This window comes from Cucurbita maxima, unplaced genomic scaffold (assembly GCF_002738345.1).
Source record: "Cucurbita maxima cultivar Rimu unplaced genomic scaffold, Cmax_1.0 Cma_Scf00021, whole genome shotgun sequence".
In the NCBI taxonomy this organism is placed as follows: Eukaryota; Viridiplantae; Streptophyta; class Magnoliopsida; order Cucurbitales; family Cucurbitaceae; genus Cucurbita; species Cucurbita maxima.
The window spans coordinates 2,722,009-2,736,072 of NW_019272037.1; the positions used below are offsets into that span (position 1 = coordinate 2,722,009).

At 34.0% G+C, this 14,064-nt stretch overlaps 4 protein-coding genes across 4 annotated transcripts; 3 read left to right on the plus strand and 1 right to left on the minus strand.

Moving 5' to 3' along the window:
• Positions 1-1,059: 1,059 nt before the first annotated feature.
• LOC111495639 (transcription factor MYB61-like) lies at positions 1,060-2,360 on the minus strand. The gene is made up of 3 exons (XM_023145756.1): positions 2,185-2,360; positions 1,972-2,101; positions 1,060-1,877 (listed from the first exon to the last, which is right to left on the minus strand). The coding sequence occupies exons 1-3, from the start codon at positions 2,315-2,317 to the stop codon at positions 1,091-1,093; spliced, it is 1,050 nt and encodes a 349-aa protein (XP_023001524.1). The 5' UTR covers positions 2,318-2,360; the 3' UTR covers positions 1,060-1,090.
• A 4,758-nt stretch (positions 2,361-7,118) lies between these two features.
• On the plus strand, positions 7,119-8,444 carry LOC111495626. The gene has a single exon (XM_023145739.1). It carries the CDS (start codon positions 7,121-7,123, stop codon positions 8,273-8,275), a length of 1,155 nt encoding a protein of 384 aa, XP_023001507.1. The 5' UTR covers positions 7,119-7,120; the 3' UTR covers positions 8,276-8,444.
• Positions 8,445-9,353: 909 nt separating this feature from the next.
• On the plus strand, positions 9,354-10,606 carry LOC111495065 (protein LATERAL ORGAN BOUNDARIES-like). Its single transcript, XM_023144934.1, has 2 exons — positions 9,354-9,455; positions 9,992-10,606. Exon 2 carries the CDS (start codon positions 9,992-9,994, stop codon positions 10,469-10,471), a length of 480 nt encoding a protein of 159 aa, XP_023000702.1. The 5' UTR covers positions 9,354-9,455; the 3' UTR covers positions 10,472-10,606.
• Positions 10,607-13,146: 2,540 nt separating this feature from the next.
• LOC111495062 (oleosin 16.4 kDa-like) lies at positions 13,147-14,045 on the plus strand. The gene has a single exon (XM_023144932.1). The coding sequence runs from the start codon at positions 13,199-13,201 to the stop codon at positions 13,964-13,966; it is 768 nt and encodes a 255-aa protein (XP_023000700.1). The 5' UTR covers positions 13,147-13,198; the 3' UTR covers positions 13,967-14,045.
• Positions 14,046-14,064: the final 19 nt, after the last annotated feature.

Sequence of the window (14,064 nt, forward strand, 5' to 3'; positions counted from 1 at the left end):
TTTTTTTTTTTTTTTTTTTTTTTTTTTTTCAGCCAAACTTCCCATCAATTCCTGTTAAAACTCCTCTCTTTCTATCACAATGAGTGTAATCTAAGCCTCCTCTATATTTTATCGCTCATTTTAATACAAAATTAGTGTCATTACAGTAGACATATCGAGACCCCTATGACAACTGGGCATTATGTTTGGAATGCCCGTTGAAAATGTTGTTAGCACTATCTTACGTGTAAAGGGAGATTGAGCGGGGTTCATCGACCCAGCTAGGGATATGTTTTCTTTGATAAGACAATATGATTACTATGAATCAAAATTTGAGTGAAATTTGTGAAGAAATTTAGGAAGAACTATGAATGAGGGGAGCTATATTTCAAAAAGAAAGAAAAGAAATGTGGTTGCCATTTCTCTTCCAAACCCCCCACCACACCACCCCGTCAGGCCCCCTTTGTCTCTCAACCCACCCCTATCATCTTACTACTTTTTCTTCTTATTTATCGTCTTCAGTCTCACAGTTTTGAAACGCATCTACTAGAAAGTGGTTTCCACACCTTTATAAAGCTTGTTTGTTATACACTGTTCGGTATCTAACTCTGATACTATTTGTAATTCAAGGCCACGGCTATTAGATGTCCATTTTGGTCATTTACGTATCACTATCACGCTAACAATTTTCACACTCTTATTTCGTTCTTTCCAACCGACGTAGAATCAAACATTCATTTTCACCATTTCTTTAATGTTACAGACCCCATTTCCCTATCCTTTCAATCCTTTCTTCTGTCTCTCCAATAATGCATTATTGGTTCATCTCATTTCCCCAATTTCCCTCAAATAATTTAATTTGTTATTCCTTTGTTTTCGTATCAATAATTCAAAACTCGAGTATATTAATCGATTCAAGCTAGCATCATCGTTCTTTTACAATTGAAATTAAAAAAAAAAAAAAATAGAAATGAGAGATCACTCTTCACATTATTTTATCTCGTCGTAAAACAAATATTACAAAAGAAATACAGAAAAATACAGAAGGAAAAAAAATTACTATCAACATCTATATATATATTGAAAGGATTGAATATAATGTACAATTAGTTCACAAATGGTAAAAAGCATCAAAATTGCATCGAACAATGTCTTGTGATAGCGACGCTAATGGATATCTCTGAATTAGCTGCCCATCAAGCACCGAAGAACTTGGGTTCAATTCCTCAGACTTTATCCCATTATTATTATGATTATTATTATTATTATTAGTGTTATTATTCACATGATTCTGGAAAAAGATGTCCGATTTATTCTCACTTTCCCACGAACAAAATGTCGAATTATCCACTCCATTGTTGTTGCTGTTGTTGTTCATGTAGAATCCTCCATAGTTGCTCATGTTCGAACCCGAATTGTCGGAAAATTCCGTCCCCGACAAGCTCCCGTGGTCGGAATTTGTCAAACTCGGCATTGAACTGAACCCGAAATTCGAGTTCGTGTCGGACAAATTCTGCACACTCGAATTGTAAGGATCAAACCCTGTTTGGAATTCGAAATAACAGAGGGAATCCAAGGGTTGTTTGTTCATGAAATGGTCTCGACTCGGCGCCGCCGTTAACCCACCGTCGTAGTAATCAACGCCGCCGAGGAGAAATACAGGGCCTTGGTTGTTCACGGCGGAGATACCACTCCCAAGTCCTTCAACCGGTGGGATTTCAGTAAATTCCTTATCCTCGAAGATCTTCTTCTCTTTAATCTCATGAATGTTGATAATTGGCTTGTGGGTATTCGGGTCAATCCCTTGCTTCATTAGCTTCTTTTTCAAGCTCGAATTCCAAAAATTCTTAATCTCGTTATCCGTTCTTCTCGGTAATTGAGCTGCAATTTGAGCCCACCTACCAAAACAAAAACCCCATTTGCTCAATGCCACTTCTAAACACAAACCCGTGAATAATTCAAACTCGAACTGAGTTAAGACATTATAAATACCTATTACCCAGAACTTGATGGAGACTAATAATAAGATCCTGTTCTTGTTGAGAAAACATTCCTCTCTTCAAATCGGGTCTCAAGTAATTGATCCATCTCAGTCTACAACTCTTCCCGCATCTCTGCAAACCTAAAACATCGAGAAAAAAAAAATCAAGACTTTGAAGAAAACTCGAGAGATTAGATTGTAAAAACCAAAGAATAAAGAGGTACCAGCAAGTTTGGGGACTGAACTCCAACAGCCAACGCCAAATCTTGTTATGTAATTGAAGAGCTTTTCGTCTTCCTCCGGCGACCATAGCCCTTTCCTTAGTTTCTGCTTTAGACAGCAAGAATGGCGCCCCATTTTAGTGAGAGAAACACAATTCTCCGACTGCCCAGATTCCAAATGCGTAGGACAGAGAAATATATATATATATATATATATGAAATTATTTTTATTTTTTATTTTTTTGTAGTCAAGGGTTGACAAAAAAAGAAACCCAAAAATAAAATCTGATAATTTAATAAATTGAACGAAAAATGATACTTAAGATTGAAGTTAGAAAGAGAGGGAGCTGATGGAACAACCAATCCAATAACCTATAAAGCTTTTTACCTTTTTTTCAATTTAATTTATAAAAAATACAGAATTAAAAAATTTTAAATAAAGTTTATTACCCAATTTTAAAAATTCTTGAAATAATTTTTTTAATTATTATTAACGATGTAAATTAGTAGTTAAAATAGAGATTAAGTAGAAGTGCATTATTATGAACTTATATATAGTTATTGAGTGATATTTAAGTAATAAATTAATAAGTTAGAGCTCAATTTTTGTATTAATTAAATAATAATTTTTTGGAATTAAACTTTAAACAGATATTTGCGTGCAATTTACTGTTACGCAATATTTAGCCGCATGTTTTTCTTTTATTTTTTGTTAAATATTTTAAATAAATATTTCCCCTTTGAATTACAATCATCATAAAGTCCAGCCGACACCTTTGCATTCACAAGCATGGGCTCCATGCCTTTTCTTTTTTATTATTTATTCATTTTTTTTTACTTTTTTTTACAACTTTTTCGTTTATTAATCAATGGGAGTGTTCCACGTTGATATTAAAAATTAATCATATTGAAATAAAATAAATATTTTTTTAATTATATATATATATATATAGTATTGAGTATATTTTTTAATTTTTACTATAACTTTGTCGCAATAATTTTAAAATTTTTTTATTCAATAAAAATATATGTTTTTGAAGTTTATATTTATAGATATAAACTAACCCAACTTTTCGTATATACAATAACTATGAGCGATACACATTATAAGATGGGACCTCTCGTCCTTGAATGAAAGGGTCAATGATTGGAGGCTGTGAACAAAGACTTATTATTATTTTTTTCTTCTTTAAAATAAATAAATATTACCGACACGTCCATGTCGGACGACATAAATACAGTTTCTTTCGTTATCTTAAAAAATACATAGCCAGCTCATCGATACCCTTATACGCCGAATCGGCACAATGATTGGCCCACACTTTTTTGTCTCTCTTTCCTATTAAACCTATTTCTTACATTACGTCTCTCACAATTATTTGATTCCACAGTCTCTTACTTTTTTCTATATAATTAAAAATCACTCAAATTATTATTTATTTTTAAAATGCGACATTATATTTTGAGGGCCATAAAATCTCGTCTTCACACGTGAAATCTAAGACTTGTCGATATGTGATAAAGGAGCATCGTATTCGTATTCCGTCGGTGTTACATTTCTAATTAAATATTTATTTTTATCTGTCTCTAAATAATTTTAATATATATATTATATATATCAACTAACTAAAAAGCTTCTTCAATTTTTTTTTTTAAATCAACAGGCGGGTGAAGGCTATTATTTAAAATAGAGGATTAGATAATCATGATGTAATTAATTATTTAATCATATCTTCTTCTAATGTCATTTCAAATATTTATTTATTTATATATTATATAATTCTATCAATCTAGTTAAATTCTAATCAAATAATAAAAATAATAAAAATGTTCAAGTATAAATTACTGTAGTAATAAAATTATTGATGTGTTTGAAGAACATTTTTATCTTTCAAATCAAATGGTCGTTATTTTCTTCGTTCTTATCATTAACTAGGTAAATGTCGCATGAAAACGTCACATATTAATCAATTTCAAGCATGAAGCAAAAATATGCGTTACAAAATAAATTAAAATTTAAATAATCAACAAAATAAAAATGAAGAAAAAGAAAGAAAGGGACGTGAGAGATTTGAAAAATAAAAAAGGGGGAAAAAAGAAAAAGAAAAAGAAAAAAAGAGGAGAAAAGAAGAATTGGGTATTGGAAAATGTTCGGAAATGGCCCCAATACATTCAACCCTACTGATGATAAAACAGTACGGAATTTGAAAATGATGTTCCGACGGCGACTGTGACTCTGCAAGCGTGTAATCTGTCACCGCCCATACATTTTTCGCCACCTGGATGCGCGCGTGTGGCTTTTCCTCCATCTTCGGGGTTTTTCACTCTAACCCGACCCGACCCCTTCTCTCTCTCTCTCTCTCTCTCTCTCTACTGTCACCGTCTTGTTACGTCACCATGATGTCGCCGACATTTCTGTCTCCCTCCCCTGCCTCTCCTATTAAATAACTAAGCAACTATTTTTTTTTTTTTAAAATAAAACTATTAATAATATATATATTTCTAAGTTTTCCTTATTAATAAAAAGGCTAGGAATAAAAGAGATTATTTTTCCTTATTAAAAATGGAATTAAATAATTGGATAAATAATTAATTTAATTTATTACGGAACAAAAATTAAATGTAACATAAAAGGGGGGGAGGGGGGATATACCCCCTTGAATTTAAGACCACCCCTATGGCCAAGGGACTCTCTACAATAATTGTATATGTCCTCTTCATAATTTTAAGTACCACTTGGAGTTGTCTAAATTGACTATTATACAATCATATATTCCTCAATTTAATTTATAATTGGTGGATTTTATTACTATTTTGACCTTAATTAAATATAATATATATACCAACTTATTTCTAATAATTTAATTCTTCAGTCTTAATCTAGAATATTATTTAATTTGAATTTAAGTCGGTAAAAATCTCTCAAATTCATGAGGTTAAAATAAAATTTAAAACATATAATATATTATATAATGTGTACGGTGTTTGATTTAAAGAGAGTGGTCATTTTCAAAAGGGTGTCCATCGGCCAACAATAAAGCTTCCTTTTAAAGATATGATGATCACAAATTGATAGGTCTAAAGTAGAGGGGTTTCTAGGAAGCCCCGTAAACACCGCCTCTGACTCTTATCTATCGAAATGCCTGTAACAATTTTTCACAATTAAATATTTGAAATAAAAATATCTACCGTGAATATTGTGAAACAACTACATTCGGACGATCGAGTTCTTATTTATTTTATTTTTCTTTATAAAAAAAGAATTCACCACTTTAAAATATTTTAATTTATTTAACTTTAAATTCACGTATTAACTTTTTTTTAAATCAATAAGTGACAGGATTTTTTATTATTATTTTGATGACCAATGAATTTTGGTTGATTGTATTTATGGGCAAGTGAATGTTTTAAACATGTTTATAAATAAATATGAAGTATGGACCACAAGCAATACAGTACTTAAAGTATAATTATTAATTAATTATAATCATACCTTACCCGCTTGTATTTAATAAATAATTACTAATTAAGTTTTTAAAATTTAAATAAAAAGTTGAATATTTTAATATAAATTAATTTATACAAGGTGGAGAAATTCATGGGATCTATAGCAACTTCATGCATGCATGGAGAAGCTTCAAATTGGTTGGCTTAGTGGAACATGAATGTTGGTAGGAGTGTAGATGGTTTCCATGTACTATAATATTTTTCTTTAATAATTTTTTAAAAAAATTATATATATTCTCGAGTAGTATTAATGTTAAGTCTTGTCTTTTAATTAATCAAAACAAACACGATTTCTAAAATCGTTAGTTGATTTGCAAAAAAAAAAAAAAACCGAAAATGGAAAAAACAGTTCGAACTTTGTAGAATATGTGTTCTAAGTGTTTGTGTTTTTTTTAATATTATTTGGAAAAAATATATATAAAAAAAAGAGAGATGAAAATAAAAAATCTAAAGTGCAATAATGAAAGAGAAGAGGTCTAGAGGGGAAAGAATGGCATTAGAAGAGGGGTGGAATAATTAAAGAGAAAAATGATGTAATTAATAATTGCAACCATGAAATTAAATATTAAAAAGATATAATTGTGTAAATTAAGTTTAGTTGATTTAGAGTCTATTATAAATAAATAAAATAATTATAAAATAATCCCTGAAAGTTTCAAGATTCCCCTGGTCGAGCCCATCTTGTGTCTGTGGGCAGTCCCACCTCACAACCGAGTCAAAAGCGGCAATAAGAGCGGTCTTGGAATTCCATTCAAAAAGAGGGGCTTATATGCAAAATCCCTAATGCCAAAGGACCAAATAGCAATTTATGTGATAAACTTGACTAAACAATTGGTAACACCTTCCGATTTGACCCCAATATTTGACTCTAATTACATGGTTCTCTTAACTAATTAATTATTTATTTATAATTTATTAATCAATCTTATTCCAAACACATCATTACTACCTTACTAATTTCTAGAATCATATAATTATTACGTAATCAACTTTATTTCCCAAATTTTAACTTTTTAATCATAAATATTCAATAAAAACATAATAATAAAAAAGTACATTTATAATTTTCACTTAAAATTAGTTTAAATTAATTAAATTGAAGAAAATGAAATTTATATATTTAATAGTAATGTAAATGTGACTGACAAACTAACATACAAAATAATATGGTCATAAATAGATAAATCAATTGACAAAGTGAATTAAAATAATTAATAGAAAAAGTTGCCATGCCATGACATGAAAGTATAATTCATTAATTATATAATATCTTTATTTCTTATCATGTTGGTTGGTTATAATATAGTAAACCAGCAACTATTATTAATCAATAATTTACCAGAATAATTAACATTAAAATTTAAAATTCTGCTTCTATTTTTTAATATTCATAGCACCTACCACAAATTTCTCAAATAATATTATTATATTAATGGGTTGCGGATGCTGTACTGGGCCTATTCTTATTTGGGCCGTAAAGCATGTTGAGCCCATTCATTTTGGGCCAAGAAGGTCAAATAAGAAATCTCTCTCCTCTCACACCCTCAATTCTCAAAGCTTGTTCGTCAAATCATCTCTGTCGAAGGGGAAAATGCGGCTTCAATTGAATAAAGAAATCACTTTAATTCTTCACCCAAATCAAAATTCCCTCCATTCTTTCAAACCCATATCTCGAAATCTCATTTCCTTTCAACAAGAACTGATCAAACGCCGCCAATTTGATCGGTTGAGAGTTCAATTCCAGCAAAACCAATCTTCAAGCCCTAAAAAACGAACCCAAGACGATGGAATTCCATCGGACGACGTCAAAATCCTGGCCAAATTCAAATCCCGCCACAATTTCATCAGAGTTCTTGAAGTTTCCCGAAGAGCAGAGCACCCATTTGCAGGTTCCAGACTCCTCCTACTCGATGGTCCTGGCAACATTCATAGCATCTCTCATCTTTTCAAATCACTCACAAACACCTACTTCGACGTCTTCGCCACATTGCCGCCGATTCTGCCGCCGGGACCCATCGGAATCCTCGGATTCGGCGCCGGTTCCGCCGCTCGAGCGATCCTAAAGCTATATCCGGAGGTTGTGATTCATGGGTGGGAGCTGGATCCGTCTGTAATCGCGGTTGGGAAGGAGTTTTTTGGTTTGTCGAAGCTGGAAAAGGATTACCCAAATAGGCTTTTTATGTACATTGGGGATGCTCTGGAAGCCAAGGTGAAAGGGGGATTTGCAGGGATTTTGGTGGATTTGTTTAGTGAAGGTAGCTTGATTCCGGAACTTGAGAATCCGAATACATGGAGAATGCTCGCAAGGTGTTTGATGAAAGGCGGGAGAGTGATGGTGAACGTTGGGGGCAGTTGTGTGGAGGCAGAGGACCCAAGAAGAGATGGGGAAGTGGTAATGGAACGCGCTTTGAAGGCAATGCATGAAGTTTATGGCGAAAAATTGTGGATTTTGAGACTTGGGAATGGTGAGGATGACAGTTCCTTGGCGCTCACTGGTGACTTGCCTGACATTGCTGCTTGGAAGATAGCGCTTCCAAGGACTCTAAGGTTCTACGCTGAGATGTGGGCTCCTTACAACGCTACATAAAGAACTTAAACACTCTTTTTTGTATGTCTATGATGATCTGATCTCGATTCAGTTTCCAGGAATGGAATGTTTGTTGAAAAGGGGGAGACTATATTATGTTCTGTTCTTGTTGCATCTTTGAGTTATGTTATGAGTTCATTTAACAAGAAAAGAATATGTTTTTATTTAAGACAGATTACATATCAATTCTAAAGGGAAAGAGTGCATGTGAGATCACATGATGATTGAAGAGGCAAACGAGTGTTAACGAGATGCTGGACTCTAAATGAGTGGATTGTGAGATTCCATATCGGTTAGGGAAGAGTACTACACATTTTTTAAAAAGACTTGTCTACTAAGAAAAAGCTTCTATACCCTTACAAGTAAGGTGTCGTTCTCCTCCCCACTTCCTAATTGGCGTGAGATCTCATAATCCATCTCTTTGAGACCTAACGTCTTCATGGGTGCTCGTTTCCCTCCCTAATAGATGAGATATTGGAATCTAATAATAATAATTTTAATTTTATAATTATTTAAAAAATTTATAGTTAGGTTTAAATACAATCCAATAAAAAGATCCACGAAATATAGATAAAAATAAAGTGGGGTCCAAAAGGCATGTCTCTAATAATTAGGCCTATTTTAATTAATCTAAAACGGATCTAACAAATCTTTCCAATTTTGCCCATGACCCACAATAAAAGGAAGCAAATAAACAAAATCAAGAAAATTATTGAAATTAATTAACCAAAAGGGAAATTAATATGATGATTAATTACTCTTTTTTTAAATAATATTACGAATATGGTAAATCATACCTACCATTTTAAAAAATAATAAAAACAATCCCATTAATTCGAGCTGGTTTAGGCACATGCACCTTCCCTAACCTAAACCCTAACTCCCAAAGTCATATATAATAATAATAATAATTAAAAAAAAAAAAAAAGGTGTGCATTCTGGATTTGTAAGTGTATGTATGGAATGGGAGTGTGAAAGTAGGGGACATATCTCTGAAATAATTATCATTTGATTTGATGCTTCCTATTTTACTCTACTTTCCATTTATTTCCCCATCTTTTGCTTCCACCCCCACCATCACTTCCTCTCTCTAAATTAGGGTTTTATTCATCTAATTTCTTCTAACAATCACCACACCAAGGCCCTTCAATTTGACACCTCCAACCAACCAACCCACAAGGTACTTTCTCTAAATCTTGTGTTTTTTGCTCTCATCTCTCCTTGAAAAAGCTGTTTATTTTAACTTTGTCTTGTGTTTATTGTAATATATTGAAGAACATGATGAACTGGAATAATTTATTGTCAAATCTACAGAAATCCACAAAGTTTTCGTCTTTTTTGTTCTTTGAACAAAATAATTAGATGGGTTCATGTAAATTTTTAGATTTTGATCCAAAGTTGTAATATAAATTGCTAATTTTAGACAAGTCGATGAAAAGGATTAACAAAACTACAAAAACCCACAAAGCTTTCATCTTTTTTGTTCTTTGAAGAAAATATTCAGATGGGTTTATGTAAATTTTTAGATTTTGATCCAATGTTCTAATATAAATTGCTAATTTTGACAAGTCGATGAAAAGAATGAACAAAACTACAAAAATTCATAAAGTTTTCATCTTTTTTGTACTTTAAAGAAAATGTTGAGATGGGTTTATGTAAATTTTTAGATTTTGATCCAAAGTTGTAATAAAAATAGCTAATTTTTTTTGTTTGCAGATGGAAATGGGATCATTAGCAACAGGAACAAACCATTATTACAGCCCTTGTGCAGCCTGCAAATTCCTGAGAAGAAAATGCATATCAGGATGCATATTTGCACCCTATTTCCCACCAGAGGAGCCCCAAAAATTCGCCAATGTTCACAAGGTGTTCGGAGCCAGTAACGTGGCGAAGCTCCTCAATGAAGTTCTTCCTCATCAACGACAAGACGCCGTCGTGTCCCTCGCCTACCAAGCGGAGGCCAGAATCAGAGACCCTGTTTATGGCTGTGTTGCCGCCATTTCCTTCCTTCAAAAACAGGTCCAGAGGCTCCAAAATGAACTCGATGCAGCTAAAGCTCGCCTTTTGCTATACTCTTGCACTGATTTCTCAACCCCCTTTTCGCCTCAGTCTCAGATTATTAGCCCTCCGCTGCTTTGGAATCATAATGATATTGTTTCTGCTAATTCTTCTGTGTATTTTAATGGAGGAATTTAAAGGAGAAATGGGCATGTTTTATATTGTAAAAGGAACTCAAGATTTGAGGTCTCTTTGTGGTTCATGGCTAGCAGCTGCCTAATGCTTGGTTTTAGGGTTTTGATGTATTGTATCATATTATTATTATTATAGACAACTCTGTAGGCATGTTCTTGTGGAAGTTGTATTAAACATCCTGTCTATTAACATGCTACTTAACCTAGCTAAGCATTAGTATTTTTCATTCTTTTAAGTATAAAAAGATCCCTCTCTTTCTTTCGTTCACTATATCATAAACGAATCTTTTTCTAATTGTCCCGTTACAGAGATAGTCTTTTAGTCATAATATTTGCTTGGTGCATCTGAATCTTTAACCGTTTGAAAGAAGGTGCAAAAGCTTTTTATAACCGTTTAAGTCCATCACTAGCAAATATTGTTTTTTTTTTACTTTCCCTTTCGAGGTTCCCCTTAGAGTTTTTAAAACACGTCTATCAGGAGGGGTTTCGTTTCCACACTCTTAATCCCGAAATCCACACCTTACGGAGCTCAGTGTCCTCGGTGACGTACCATTTGTTAACCAAATCTATTGTTAGCAAATATTGTCATCTTTAAGTTTTCACTTTCTAACTTTCTGTTAAAGCTTTTAAAACACGTCTACTATAAAAGGTTTCGTTTTCCCCCCTTAATCTCTTTTAAGGCATAAAGGGCTTGTAAAGTTGTTGATTTGGCACGTCATAGTTACTCAATTCATTAATCTTCTGTAGCAGATATGGATCAGCTTCTATTTGGCCGAAACTTAACTGTTCTTCTGCCATCATTGGCTGTTTATTTATCTGGAAAATAATGTTTGTTTTGCAGCTTTTTCTGGAAAAAACATTCATTTGTCACCTCCCTAGATGTAACAGCAGAACACACCCATCATTCTTTTTGATATCTTATAAGTATTTGTAAAAGTAATTATCCTCTCTCAATTTTTTTTTTTTTTTTTTAATTTCACTTCAAGATTTTTTAAAACCCGTCAATTAGAGAAAAGTTTTTACATCATTATAAATAACACTTCGTTCTCTTCTTCAATCGATATTGAATCTCATCGTATTAAATAGTATAAACAAAACAAATCGCATTTCGTCGACTTAATTTGAGAGATTTACCCATTGAATGTAAATTGAAGCTTATTAGTTGAAGTTCTTGGAAACAAGGATGACGAACATAGTATTAGGGCACGAGTTTGTGAGCTGAAATCTTAATCATATCATTTCCTCTCTAACTAATATTGATTATCACTCATCGGCTAGGTTCGATCTTCGATTCGTAGAGTATATGAAGAAAAAAAAAATAATAATAACTATGATTATAAGTTACAAGGTTCCAAAATAGGCCCACACTCCATAACTTAACATAACTATTCATGTTCATTCCTTTTGGACTCTTAGGGGAGAGTTGATCCAAAGATTTGGATTCTAAACCCAAAATTCTCGCCAAAAACTGAGATATTTTATTTTTATTAGTATGCGATTACCATTAAGATTTAGTTTGGCAAACAACAATGATGTGAATGGAAGAGAAGTAGAGGAGTTGGAAGGTTGACATGCATGTGTGAAGAAAAAGGTGTTTTATGTGTGGATTTTTATAGAAGAAACTATAATATATTTGGAAGATAGTTTGTTAATTATATTATAATTAGTGAAGAAAGTAGGGTATTAAGTAGTAAGTGAAAGACTGCCAATAATGATAGGCATGATGATTGCACCCACGCCATGCCCACTAAACCAAATCCAGCTTTCCCATTATTTATATGTTCTTTCATTTATGCCTTTTGAAACGTTTCTCCTCTCCCATTGATATAGGACTCTTAAGTGTTTTAATGTGTCAGTGGTGTATGGTTATGCGCTATTTATACTCAAACTTGTCCGCTTTGACCTATCATCGTCAGCTTGTTAGGGAGAAGTTGTGTTTTAATGTGTCAGTGGTGTATGGTTATGCGCTATTTATACTCAAACTTGTCCGCTTTGACCTATCATCGTCAGCTTGTTAGGGAGAAGTTTGAATATTTTGTTCCACAGTCCAATGGATGTGAGATCTTAGAACACTTTTTTTTTATTAAAAAAATCTTTAAAACCCATCCAAATGGAAGAATAAAAAACCCATATCTTTAATTTTGAATAGGCTTTAAAGTTTTGTAGTTGGTTGAGGGAGGCTTGTGTTCAATGCTTCTGCCAAAAGGTGTAAATGGAATGTTGATCTCTTTATTTCTTTGAATATATAAACAAATTAATTAAGTAAACATAATATGTGAAATCCACTAAGCTATTTTTGTTCAATAAACATAAAATATTATAAATGAAACCCACCACTTCACCTACCAACCTAATTAAAGAGTTTGGAGCATGCTGTCATTTTAAAATTTAGCTGAATAAATGAAGAAGTTCTTATGTTCTAAATTGAAAATTTAAAGAGGTACGGAGTGATCCAGAGAGTTCATGAATTACCCAAATTCCAAACCGAAAAGGTATATAATAAGATGAGATCGAGGAAGAAATTTGAATTAATCAGAAAAATTGGATGGAAAATGACAACTGAGCTCCATCCTCATCGACATGTTTCCCATGCAAACATCGAATCCTTAAATGTCGAACAAGTGTCCTTCTTCCTCCACGTGTCCTCTTCTTCCTTCCTCCCCTTAAAAACACTTCTTTTTCTCTCCCAATTTTCAAATTCCATTTCCCAGTCCTTCTTCCTCCACTTCCCATGGCGGAGTTTCAACAGCAGCCACCGCAGAGCCACCCTAATTATGTACGACCCACCACCGATCCCTTCAAAACCATCCTTCCCCAAACCTCCCTTTCAACCTCCAAGCTCTTTGCACTTCTAACTCTCTTGCCCATCGGCGCCTTCCTCCTTTTCCTCGCTGGAATTTCCTTCATCGGAACCGTCGTCGGTTTGGCTATTACATCTCCTCTTTTCCTCATTTTCAGCCCCATTCTTCTCCCCGCCGCCTTCGTCATCACCGTCGCCGTCGCCGGCTTTCTCACCTCTGGGGCTTTTGGGGTAACCGCCTTATCCTCCGTCTCATGGATGGCCAACTATTTACGCAGATCCCGAGTTCCTTTTCAGCTCGACCAAGCCAAGCAATGGGTCCGTGAAGCGGCAGCCCAAGCGGCCCAAACGGCTGAGGAGGCCAGCCAGGCTATCCAAACCAAGGCCCAAGATTGGGTGAAGACTGATGAAGACGGCCCAGCCCAAGAAGAAGCGAGTTCTGAAGAAGTCGGCCCAGCCCAGGCAAAAGGGAGTACTACTGAAGAAGTCGGCCCAGCCCAGGCAAAAGGGAGTACTACTGAAGAAGTCGGCCCGGCCCAGGAACAAGGGAGTACTACTGAAGAAGTCGGCCCAGCCCAGGAACAAGGTACTGCAAAAGAGGAAGCGGCCCAGGAACCGGGGAAAGCCCAAGAAAGTGGGAAGGCCCAAGGAAAAGGGAAGGCCCAAGGAGGTAAGGCCCGAGGAGGAGGAAAGACATAACGAAGGAGCCCAGTGAAGCACTAATGGGCCGAATCCTACTTATATATGTAAATAATTTAATAATTTTGGAATTCTGAGTGTCTACGTGTTGAGTTTTT